An 11,454-nucleotide genomic window follows, 5' to 3' on the forward strand; every position below is an offset into this window, starting at 1 on the left:
CTGCGTTGTAACAGCCCGTGAAAAAAAAAAAAAAAAAAAAATCAAGTTTCAAAACTTTTTTGCAAATACTGTTTGAGCTATACTCGGGCATCTCCTGAGCAACTGTGTTAGGGAAGTGGACCTGTTGTGATGGACTGTATCTTATCAAAGTATTATTTTCACATGATACTGAAAGAAAAGTGATGATTATGATATTTTTGGCTTGATTTTGACAATAAGTGACCAAGAAAACAACAGCCTACTGTATATTTTATGCAAGTACTGTATTAGTTTTAAAGTAGAACTACATGATGTTGCACTAGCATGAACAGGTTTCTCTGTTTCTTGCTTGGAAAAGAATATTTTTAATGATGACGAGGGCAAAGTAGTACTTGAACACTAATAATAATAAAAAAAATTATCATAATTTGCCAAGGGATGTGTGTACATTTGAGACTATTATCTTGTCTGGCATTGTACTATTTTGCCCATGTATAGCAATGAATATCCATATAAAACATTAAAAAAAATGGATTTTTACCCAAAACCTCTGACAGTTTTTGAGTATTACTGTTGTTTTCCTGGATGCTCTCATCAGAAAATCACCACCTAGGATGAGATATAATTTACAGAGAGATTTATGAAATTCATTCTTGTGTACAATAGAAATCATATAAGCAGTAGTCGTGTGGTTTTACCACCTCCATGCTGTTTATCAACATGTGCTGTGTGCTGTGTTAACGAAGCCGGCTGAACGTATAGAAATGTCCGTTCGGTCCAGATGGTTTCCCCCTGGGAATTCTGACTGACGTCCAGTTTCTGACAACCTACAGCAGGTCAGTCACGAGCAAAAGTATGGCGGTGTATCATTATGTGGCTGCATGTATATTTATGTCCAACTCATCATCATGTGGTAGAGCAAACAAGGAGTGGACAAAAAAACAGAAACACTTCACTTTACAGTAGGCCAAGGTGTTAATATGAGCTTTTAAATAGGCCCCACCCATAGTGCTGGGTTTTGTTAAGCTAATTCATTTAGTAACAATTTATTTTGTTTGGCCCTGATATTCACATAATTTCCTAAAAAAAACATTAGATTTCCTGAAATAATGTAATTTGGTTCTGCAGTAGTGATAACAGCAATGGAGATTGGTACACTTAGACTTTGAATTTATTTCTATAGTAGTCGATGAGCTTACAAAATGACAGATTTTTAATTAGGCAATTAAGCAATTCAATGCATATGAGCATCTGAAAGGTTTGTGATATCAGCTAAATAATGCATGAATACTTACTTAGGTTAAAATCAAGCTTTCAAGAAAGTTTCTACAGTATTTTCTTTATCATTAATACTTTGCAAAGTTATTTCAGAGACATTTTCTATACAGTTGTTAGGATGTTATGAACCCATAAAATGAACCAATCATTTACTTAGCAATAATCTTTAATTAAAGGACAAACATTGGTGTCTTAATTCTTGATTTGCAGTATCAGTGGGAAACACTACAAAATGTCTCATGATGCCGTGTACTAAACAGATTAGCACTGCTTTAGCAAACAAAGTGGTCATGAGAAAATCTGAACCCACATCACAAAACTAAACATTATATATCTGTAAACTGTGATTGTGCTTCTGTAACTTTGATATGCCCGGCTTTGTTTGTATTATAAGTTTCATTTCTGTGTTAAGGTATGCAGGGTTTTAAGATCACAGCGCACTTGAAGTCTGTCCATGTGCAAATAACCAGTTACTAAAAGGTCACAGTTGGTCAGTCTAACAGAATCAGATGCTACTGTATATGTTGACATTATGCTGTGTATCAGGGGTTCCCACATGTTTTGGCTCCTCATCAGTGTTTGCATATTGTACTGTATGTCTGCTGGTTGTGATCTGTTAAATGAAGAAGGCCTTTTTCCCTTTGTACACTGAATTGCTTAAGGGGCCGGATTTGTCTTGAGACATGTCTTGGGCGATCTGATCCACTGCTCAGTAAAGAGAATGATGCACCAAAGATCAGGAAATGTGGAGGGGAAAGGCCATAAATGCATAAAAACACTAATCAAATTGTTGTAAAAACAGAATTAAAACATCAAAGTGTCAGTTGCTGAGAATAGAGCAATGTTCTCTCCACTAAAACATCAGACCAGCTTGTAAGGCCTGGCCCTGTGCCTGTGAATCTGCCTTCAGCCATTAGACATGCACAGAATTGCAACAGAAGGAGTATCCATTCGACAGATCCCTGTATTGACTCCCTGTGGCTGGAGCATCTGCTGTTTTCTACTTTGGCCGTAGACCTGAGTATTTATGACAAAGACAGAAATAGTTCCACTGAGAAGGTCAGCTATGGCGTTACGTCACTTAGCTTCTTCTCTCTTTTTGGAAAAATTCCTGGCAGGTTAAAACCAAAGGTTTCTGTCGCATAATTCTGCCAATTTGGACTCAATGTTAAAAGTGCTCTTGTGTACAGTCATGGCCAAAAACATTGGCACCTCTGCATTTCTGTCAGATAACACACGACTTGTCCAAGAAAATTGCTGCAGTCACAAATTCTGTGGTATTCTCATGTTTATTTCTTTTGTTTGCATTGGAACAACTGAAAAAAACAAACAAACAGAAAAAAGCCAAATCTGATCCATTCCACACAGAACTCCAAAAATGGACTGGACAGAATTATTGACACCTTCAACTTAATATTTGGTAGCACACCCTTTGGACAAAATAACTGAAATCAGCCATCTCCTGTAACCATCAGTGAGTTTCTTCCACCTCTCTAATTGGATTTTGGACAGCTCCACTTTTAACCGGCAGCTCCAGTTCTCTCACATTTGAAGGGTTCCTACTCCCAGATGTTGTTTTGAGATCTCTTCACAGGTGATCTATGGGATTTAGATCTGGACTCACTGCTGGCCACTTCTGGTGCTTTTTGAAGTCATTGTCCTACTGTAAGACCATGACCTCTGACGGAGATCCAACTTTCTGACACTGGGCCCTACATTGGGCCCCGGAATTCACTGGTAGTCTTCAGAGTTCATAATTAGTCAAGACATTCAGAACCTGAAGCAGCAAAGCAACCACAAAACATCAGTGAACCTTCTTTTCTTTGAAGCCCTCATTTCATTTTCTGAAATCAGTAGAATGATGTGCTTGACCAGAAAGCTCTACTTCTGTCTCATCTGTCCACAGGACATTGTCCCAGAGGGGCTGTGGCTTCCTCAGGTAAGTTTTGGCAAACTCCAATCTGGATTATTTTAGATTTCTGTGTCAGCATTGGGTCCCCCTGGGTCTCCTACCATTCAGATGGCGGATAGTGAGAGCTGACACTGCTGCACCCTGTGCCTCCAGGTCAGCTTGAACTGGTTTGGAAGTTGATCGAGGTTCTTTATCCATCATTCAAACAATCCTTTGTTGCAATCTGTCATCTATTTTTCACTTTTGTCCATGTCCAGGGAGATTAGCTACAGCGCCATGGGCTGTAAACATCTTGCACACAGTGGACACAGGAACAGCCAGATCTCTGGAGATGGACTTGGAGCCTTGAGACTGTCCAGGCTTTTCCACTATTGTGGCTCTCAAAATCTCAAGACAATTCTTTTGGTCTTTTTATTTTCTCCATGCTCAGTGTGGTCCATACGACTTAAAGTAAGTGTCAGCTTTTCTCCATTTTAACCGGTTGCAAGTGTGATTTCCATGCTGCCAGCACCTGTTGATGGCTACAGGAGAGTTTTATTACCGAGGGGCAGTAAACGTTACACGTGGAGGCTGTCCCTTTAAAGAGAGTTCAATGCCCGAAAACATGTGCGAAGCTCCAAGATGGACCTGAAGGCGCTGGCTGTGAATGCGTTGGCCCAGAATAAGAAGGCCGCTATTCTGATCGGCGGAGCTGGCGTTGCTGCTCTGGGACTTGGTCTTGGATATAAATACCTGCGAAAGCCAGAAAAAGTTGTTCGCGTGGGCGTAGTATCGCAGCTCCTCCTTTACCCTCTGAAGTCTGGCAGAGCGGTGCCTGTGGTTCTTGCCCAATGCCAGAAACTCGGGTTGAGTTTTGGAGAGGTGCGGGATCGGTGAGTGTGGTGCACAAAGGATAATGCGCACTGTGTGCTGTCATCTACTCCACTGCATTTATATATGATGCATTATCAAAGCTTGAAGGCATAGCTGGATTACTGAATGGGTCTACTGGCCATCGGGGCTCCTGGGAAGCCTCTGTGATGAAATGACTGTCAGACAAACAACCGCAAAGAGACACAAAACGAGTAAAAGTAGATGCAAAACAAGTATGAAGACAGAAAAACAATGAGTAAATTTGAGTTTAAAACATGTGACTACAAATAGACAAAATGATTTGGCTATTTCTGTCTAAGGCTCTTGCTGTCATGAGAGCTAGGGTTTGTACATGTTTGTGTCCAGAGGTCCATTGTCTCATAATGCGTCCATGATTGAAGGCCTTTCACATCCACAAGTTTGTGTTTGTTCCAGTACTTTTAATATGGCCATGTTAAAAGTGTGGTTAAGATATCTAATGCCTTAATAAGCTAAACTTTCCATGGTTAAATTAATATCTGTTGCACTCACTGTAAAAAATAATCCCCAAAACATTTTTTATGGCATCTTGACTGTTTTATTGCCACAGGTTTGGTCTCTCTTTATGGAAGCCTATTTCTGTAGCAAATAGGTTTTGCTTTTTTTTTTTTTTTAAGTCACTCCTGACTCTTTTTTTTTTCTAAAGTATTTTCTTTACTCACAATGTTTCATTGAAATGGGCTTCCATAAAGTTTGGATGCCTTCTAGTAAGAAAATAAGGAGCTCCTGCATTTGCTTTGACTTGCGTTCTGTGTGGTGTGTTGAGAGTGATGCTGCTTCTTTCCAAGTGTGCATCTAGTTTAATTCAGCCAGGAACACAAAAAGGAAAACCTAAAAGCAACTTACCAACTGCTGTTGTTTAGGTTCCACTCACTGGGCACTCAGTTTGGTTTTGGAAGGTAATGTCCCTCATTGTGTCCCAGTATCAAGGTTATTTATGAACTTTTGTGAAGAGTTTAATGTAGACGTGTAGCAGGCCTACAACCTTACAAGCCTCAGACTTTGAGGGTAATGCCCAAGTTTCATTCAGCTCTCCAGTGGTAACACCTCAGACGATTCACAAAGAAATGCAGGAGAAATGCATAAATGAGCAGGAGTTCACAAGGAAGTTTGTGAATGTGTAAACCATGCAAAGACTCTGTGCCTAAGTGGGATAGCTTATATTTAAAATGTAGTCTGACTTGGTGGATGCACTAATTGCTATTGTCCTAGCTAGAGACACAGCGCCAGTAGTCAGTTGGCACCTCTCCCAGCTCGAAGGCTGCTTGTTCACAATGTGGTTGGGCAGGCTGTATTGTCTGTGTGAACTTTTATCTATAAAGTACTCATTTTATTTTAAGTAATCAGATTTTATTTTAGAAGATCTGGTAGCTGGAATTATTTAAGGAAATCTTATCAAGCCAAATCTTTTTGTCAAACAATCGAAATCTAAAATATTCTCGCTTAAATTTCATGGAGCATTTTTGCAGCGTACTGCTGTTGCATAACAATCGAGAGCTGGCTTAAATCCTCAAAGAAACGTGGTTTGCATATAATTCTTAGATCAATTTCCAACTGGTGGGTAAAAATAAATTGTGATTTAAATGTGGGATTTCAGCATGAGTCAGCAGCACTGCTATATCCATGGTAACCTGTGATGTTATCAGTCCTGTCTTGTTTTCTTTTTTTTTTGTTTTTTGTTTTTTTTATTTCCTTTCTTGTAACTTTGTCACAGAGTGCAGGTTTAGTGCCCGGACCCTGGGAAGTAAACCAGGGATGCTGAATGGTGCAAGTGGGAGAGTTTCCCAGTTCTGTTTGTTTCGTTCACAGGCACTGGCTGGTGGTGACAGAGGATGGCCACATGGTGACGGCCAGACAGCAGCCTCGTCTGGTGCTGGTGTCGCTGACCTGCGAGGGTGGGCAGGTTATTTTGAACGGACCGGACATGGACGAGCTGAAGTTCCCTGTCAAACAGCCCGACAACTCTGTCATTGACTGCAGGTCAGCCCCACGGTTCCGTTTTGACACCTCAGTCTTCTCTTATTGAGTAACTAGCTCTTTTGCTTCACATTCTGCTAAGGTTGCCACTGACAACTATTTTCAGTATCTCTTAATTAAAACTATTTTCTAGTTTGTTGGGTCAGAAAAGCATGAACAATGTCTGCTATAACTTCGCGCAGTTTAAGGATGATGTCGTTAAATCTTCTTTTCATGCCCAAAAGTCTGGAATCCCAAAAATATTCAGTTAGCAAGATGCAAAGCAGAGAAAATCAGTAAACCCTCCAACCTGAGAAGCTGGAGTCGGTGAATGTTCCTGTAGTTTCCTTGAAAAATGACCAGAACTTTTAATTGATGATCAAAATACTTCATGATTCATTTCAAAGCTCTAATTTCTGCTCCTTTTGTCCACTAAAGCCATTGTATTATTACTGTAGATTCAGATATTGGGTTTGAAAGATGTACTTGGTTCACACTGGGGTTTTTTTTCCATCTTCTACATTGTTTACTTTTGTTCAGACTTGAATTAGTGCTTCTTGTTGTTATTATTGTGCTGCAGAGTGTTCAGCACTGACATTCAGGGACGGGACTGCGGCGACGAAGCATCTCGCTGGCTCACTCGTTATCTGGGGGCGGAGCAAACCTTTCGCTTGGTGCACTTTGAACCTCAGATGAAGGCCAGGAGACCAGTGGAGATGGTGCCTCTGTTCCCACTGGATGAGGTAGCAACTGGGCGGAAGATACTGTTGTCCTGCCTTTTGTTTCACTTTAAGCCTTTCTGAACTGAAAAACCCAGCATTGACATTTATGATTGTACTTGATCTGTTCATCCAGCGGGTGGTGTACCCAGATGTCGCACCTGTGATGCTGCTGTCAGAGGCCTCCATTAAGGATCTCAGCAGCAGGTTAGAGAAGGACGTCACAGTGGAGCGTTTCCGCCCGAACATAGTGATAAGTGACTGTGAGCCGTTTGATGAGGTGCGTTGTCCAGCGTTTGCCAACAAGAATCACATCAGCAAATATTACTCAGATTTCTATTCCATGCTTATTCATATATTTGGCTAAAAGATTAGAAATTCTGGTTACATAAATAAAGAAAAATATATCAGACAGTCATTAAAAGATTAGATTAGAAACAAGTGTCTTAAAAATAACAGATCCACCGTGCCTCTACACTATAGCCCGTGAGGCTACGTTTCCCTCCTGTCTGTCCTTTACTTCTGACTAATACCTCGCCCTTTTCAGTGTGAGCAGCATGGACTAAATTTATCTCCAACTTCAAAACCAACTGCTTTGCTTTTTCAGGATTCGTGGGAAGAGATCCAGATTGGCAGCGTGCGACTGCAGCGTGTAATGTCATGTGGAAGGTAACATGGTGGATGCTTCACACAATCACTTCATTTACAAACAGTGGTGAATACCGCTGCTGCTGGGGTTTGGAGTTTGATTCCCTTGATACAGATTAAATCCATCAGAGAGGGTTTATTTGATGTTAAATGTATCAGTCTCTGTTTTTTATGTGAACTTTTTCCAGATGCCTTGTGACCACGGTGGATCCTGAAACTGGTATAATCAGCAGAAAAGAGCCTCTGGAAACACTGAAAAGGTAAAATCTGAACTTGGTATTATTTAGGAATGGTTCATTTGTTGCATTTTGGTAATAATCATTGTTGCCAGATTGGGCAGTTTTCTGCTCACTACTTCTGCTATGAATGATAGATTATAATAAACTAGCAGGGGCAGCTGTGGTTCAGTGGGTACAGCAGTCGTCTCCCAACCGGAGGGTCCAGGGTTCGAATCTTGGTGCCTGCAGTCCATGTGTCAAAGTGTCCTTGGGCAAGACACCGTTGCCCCCGATGGTTAGAGCCATCGTTGAGTTGATGCTGTAGATGGCCGCCTCGGTTCTGTACCAGAAACAAATTCCTTGTTTGTAACGTACTTGGCCAAATAAAGGTGATGATCCTTAGCTGTGCCTTTGTCCAGTCCCCTACATTCTTAAGAAGAATAAGGGATTGCTGAGGCACTGAATGACAGGGGAGTGATGATCAACAAAATAAAATCAAATGCCATTTTAGTCCACTGCAACAAGGTTGAAGGTTTCATCTTAACTTGCATTCAGTTTGAAAGTCTATGGTAAAAGCAATAAACAGTAAAATCTTTCATATGTCCTCATAAGTGAAGCTTTTCTGTTTGAGAGAACTTCACATTTAACATTGCGCTCCTGTAACACTGTCAGACTCACAATGGATAGTTTTGAATAAGTATAAAACTGGAGATGGTTTTTCTTTTTCCTTTGGCACATACCCACAGTGTAACTCAACCAGCAACAAAGGCTTTGATGTGTACTAGTCACTGATAATGTAGCCTACATTCACTAGTCTTACAACAAGCAGAGATGAGGAGCAGGCGATAAGACGTCTCGTAAGCTCTCTTCTGCTTCACTTAACACCTACAGATGTTTTACATTTTTAGACCTGTGGTCCTCAAACCCTACTGGTGTATCAGACTTCACACAGCCTCTCTGCAGCCACAAAAAGCTTTCTGCAACTTTTGTCAGATAAGCTACTCCCCAAAACCAAAATGAAGCTGATGTAAATATACGGTACCACAAGGCATTAAAAAAAAAAATCAATTAAAGCCTACACACGTAGGACAGAAAAAAAAAACGAAGTTAAAAATGTGACGTTTTTTTACTATTTGGTGTCAATAAAATCCAACAGTTTTCCTTATATTTCAGTTTATTTAAATGACGTTTCTATTTCACCCGTGGGCTCAGAGTTGTGGCCAGAGGTGCAACGTAACAAAGTACTGTGTATTTACTCAAGTACTGCACTTAAGTAAAATTTGGATGTGTCTGTGCTTTACTGGTGTATTTTCATTTTCTGCTACTTTATACTCGGATATTGTACTTTTACTGCACTGCATGTATTTGATAACTTTAGCTCCTTCTCAGAATCGGAGGAGTGAAACAAAACATTATAATCATAAGACTACATTTAACCTTGGTGGGAAATTTAGACTACCCAGCAGTAATTCATTAATCATATAATTTAATTAAAACTAGCTCCCCCTTTACCAGCTACAACACATGTGTTGCATGAAGTGTCATAGTGGCCTTTTCCCCATCCAGTGTTGCACCTAAATGCCTTTGAACTCATTCTGATGGCAATTCTTTCACAGCTATCGCCTGTGCAAACCATCCGAGAAGCACATCTACAAGTCGTCTCCGTTGTTTGGACAGCTGTATTCTGTTAAGAAGACGGGGACCCTGCAGGTCGGCGATGTGGTGTACAAGATCAGCTGTTGACAGAGGGAGCCAGGGCGGGAAAAGCGTGGCGCCAGGACATTCAGTGCTTTTCTGAAGGATTGAGAAATCTTTGATATTTGTACAATTGTTGTGCTAGGCCTTACTAAAGAAAATGCCAGAGCTGATGTAGTATACATAAATAATTAATTTAAAAACCACAAATATCACAGTTTTTACAAATGAGCTGCGATTCACAGAGAGACCAATCCACAGAGATAATGTGCAGCTCAAAATATAACAATGATAAAGTGGTCTTTATAGTGGACTGTAATAATTGTTATTCTGCTGTATTTATAGAATGGCTCTTGTATAAGACTAATGGAACCTCAATTAAACACATTTCTAACTACACTTTGAGTTCATTGGTTATTAAATTATGAACATACCCTGAAGAGAGGACTGAAAATCATTTTGCCGTATATTATTTGCTATACTTACTCCTGTACTCGCTGACAATATGAAGCAATTGTGTTGAAAATGCCATTTATTGTTTCTACGCACTTGACGGTGAGAAATGGCGACACCTGCTGGCCACGTCTTTGATACTGCACATGTATGAATGGAGTAACTAAAACCAAGAGCAAGTCAGAATACAGTTTACACGGCCTTAGTGCTTTTATTACATAAGCAACGGTATTATTTTGTGGTGGTCGGTTTGTGTTTAATTGATAATTTGTTATAAAACTAAAAACAATAACAGCTGACCTCATAATGCATGTGGGTGTACCCTGCTTTATTACTGGATTTTGAGGCCCTATCTTGAGTTGTGTCCCAAGACTTCACTATTTCAGTCTTGTCCCTATATGTTACTCCTAAATTAATACTTATTTAATACCACAGAGTGCATGGCGCCAAATAGTTCCAGCTCAGTTCCAGCTGTGCAAATTGCACAGAGCCTGAACATTTGGGGGTTTAATGAGGGCCCTGCAGCTCGTTTTTGCTTCTGGACCCTTTAACGTGTAGGTTTTATTTTATAAATGTGTGTAAAATGTCAAAGTGGTGTGGATTTCAGTAGTGGCCACAGCGCCTCTATTACAACATGCTGCAACTAGTACAGAGACTATGACATTTATTCAAAAACACAAAAAGCTACTTTGACATATATATGTAAAATAGAAAAAAAGTCATATTTATGATATTCATTCATAGAAGGGATGTCATAAGTCTTTTTGTTCTTTAAAACTGTAAAATTGTAGGCCTGCTTATAGTTGTTAAAAGTTTGTAATTCAGTACAAAAATACAGAAAAATAGAGAAGTTAAAATAGAGGCGATTATATTTCATTATAAGCACTTAGTTTGTTAGGTTCTTTACACAAGTGTAAAACGACTAGCTGACTACGGATGCCGTGGATGTATTATGGTTGCTCCCAAAAGTGGACAAGGAAGTGGAACTTCGTCATTTCTTTTTATTTTGCATTTGTTTTGGGGGAAGAGAGTTTGTCAAGTTAATTAAATTAGGAACATCAAAATTCCGTTTGAACGCTTCAACTTAAAATTCCTATTGATTTGTTGACATATAATTCAATTAACAAAACCGTCAACAAATAAATAAAAAGTGCGATTAGAATGAAAAAAGAAGTTACCCATGTGTTTTGTTTTTATTTAACACACACAGACACACAATGCTCTTAGAAAAACAAATGTGTGTTTTTATTTTGAAGACTACATCTGTGGTCTTCCGGTCGCACTTTAGCTAACGGAGCTGGATTTGCCGCGCGGCGATAAGGCGCTGCCAACTCTGGTAGTAACAAAATGTTATTTGTATAGCGTAACCTATGCGGTTAAGGTTCATTGCCACAGCACCAGAGGGTTGGCGGAAGACACAGTTTCATGCTCTGTAGGTGACCTGGAGTCGGTCGAGCCGAGACGCTGCGCCTCGAGACATAAACGGCTGTGGACGCTGCTACAATGAGCTCGGAGCACCAGAGCGACAGCGAGGACGCCGAAGAGTCGCGGGACAGGCCCAGTAGCAGCAACCTCTCCGACAAAGAAGCAGACCCTGACATCGACGACTCAGACGAAGACGATGACATCGCTCGGGGAGATTCTCATTCGCCACCGAGAAGCAGCGGGGACCAGCCGGAGCGCAGCGTCAGGTCCCCGTCGTCGG

The 11,454-nt window shown here is 40.4% G+C and overlaps 2 protein-coding genes across 2 annotated transcripts in view; both read left to right on the forward strand.

Annotated features, from left to right (window-relative positions):
* Window positions 1-3,715: 3,715 nt before the first annotated feature.
* marc1 (mitochondrial amidoxime reducing component 1) lies at window positions 3,716-9,695 on the forward strand. The gene is made up of 7 exons (XM_020604238.1): window positions 3,716-4,041; window positions 5,870-6,040; window positions 6,597-6,759; window positions 6,872-7,015; window positions 7,343-7,404; window positions 7,572-7,643; window positions 9,218-9,695. The coding sequence occupies exons 1-7, from the start codon at window positions 3,791-3,793 to the stop codon at window positions 9,342-9,344; spliced, it is 990 nt and encodes a 329-aa protein (XP_020459894.1). The 5' UTR covers window positions 3,716-3,790; the 3' UTR covers window positions 9,345-9,695.
* Window positions 9,696-11,252: 1,557 nt separating this feature from the next.
* The window catches only part of wdr32 (WD repeat domain 32), a 6,591-nt gene continuing 6,389 nt past the window's right edge, over window positions 11,253-11,454 (forward strand). Inside the window, exon 1 of the mRNA XM_020604150.1 lies at window positions 11,253-11,430. Coding sequence (XP_020459806.1) covers window positions 11,253-11,430 — 178 coding nt within the window. The remainder of the gene's footprint in view (window positions 11,431-11,454) is intronic.

This window comes from Monopterus albus, unplaced genomic scaffold (assembly GCF_001952655.1).
Source record: "Monopterus albus unplaced genomic scaffold, M_albus_1.0 scaffold64.1, whole genome shotgun sequence".
NCBI lineage: Eukaryota > Metazoa > Chordata > Actinopteri > Synbranchiformes > Synbranchidae > Monopterus > Monopterus albus.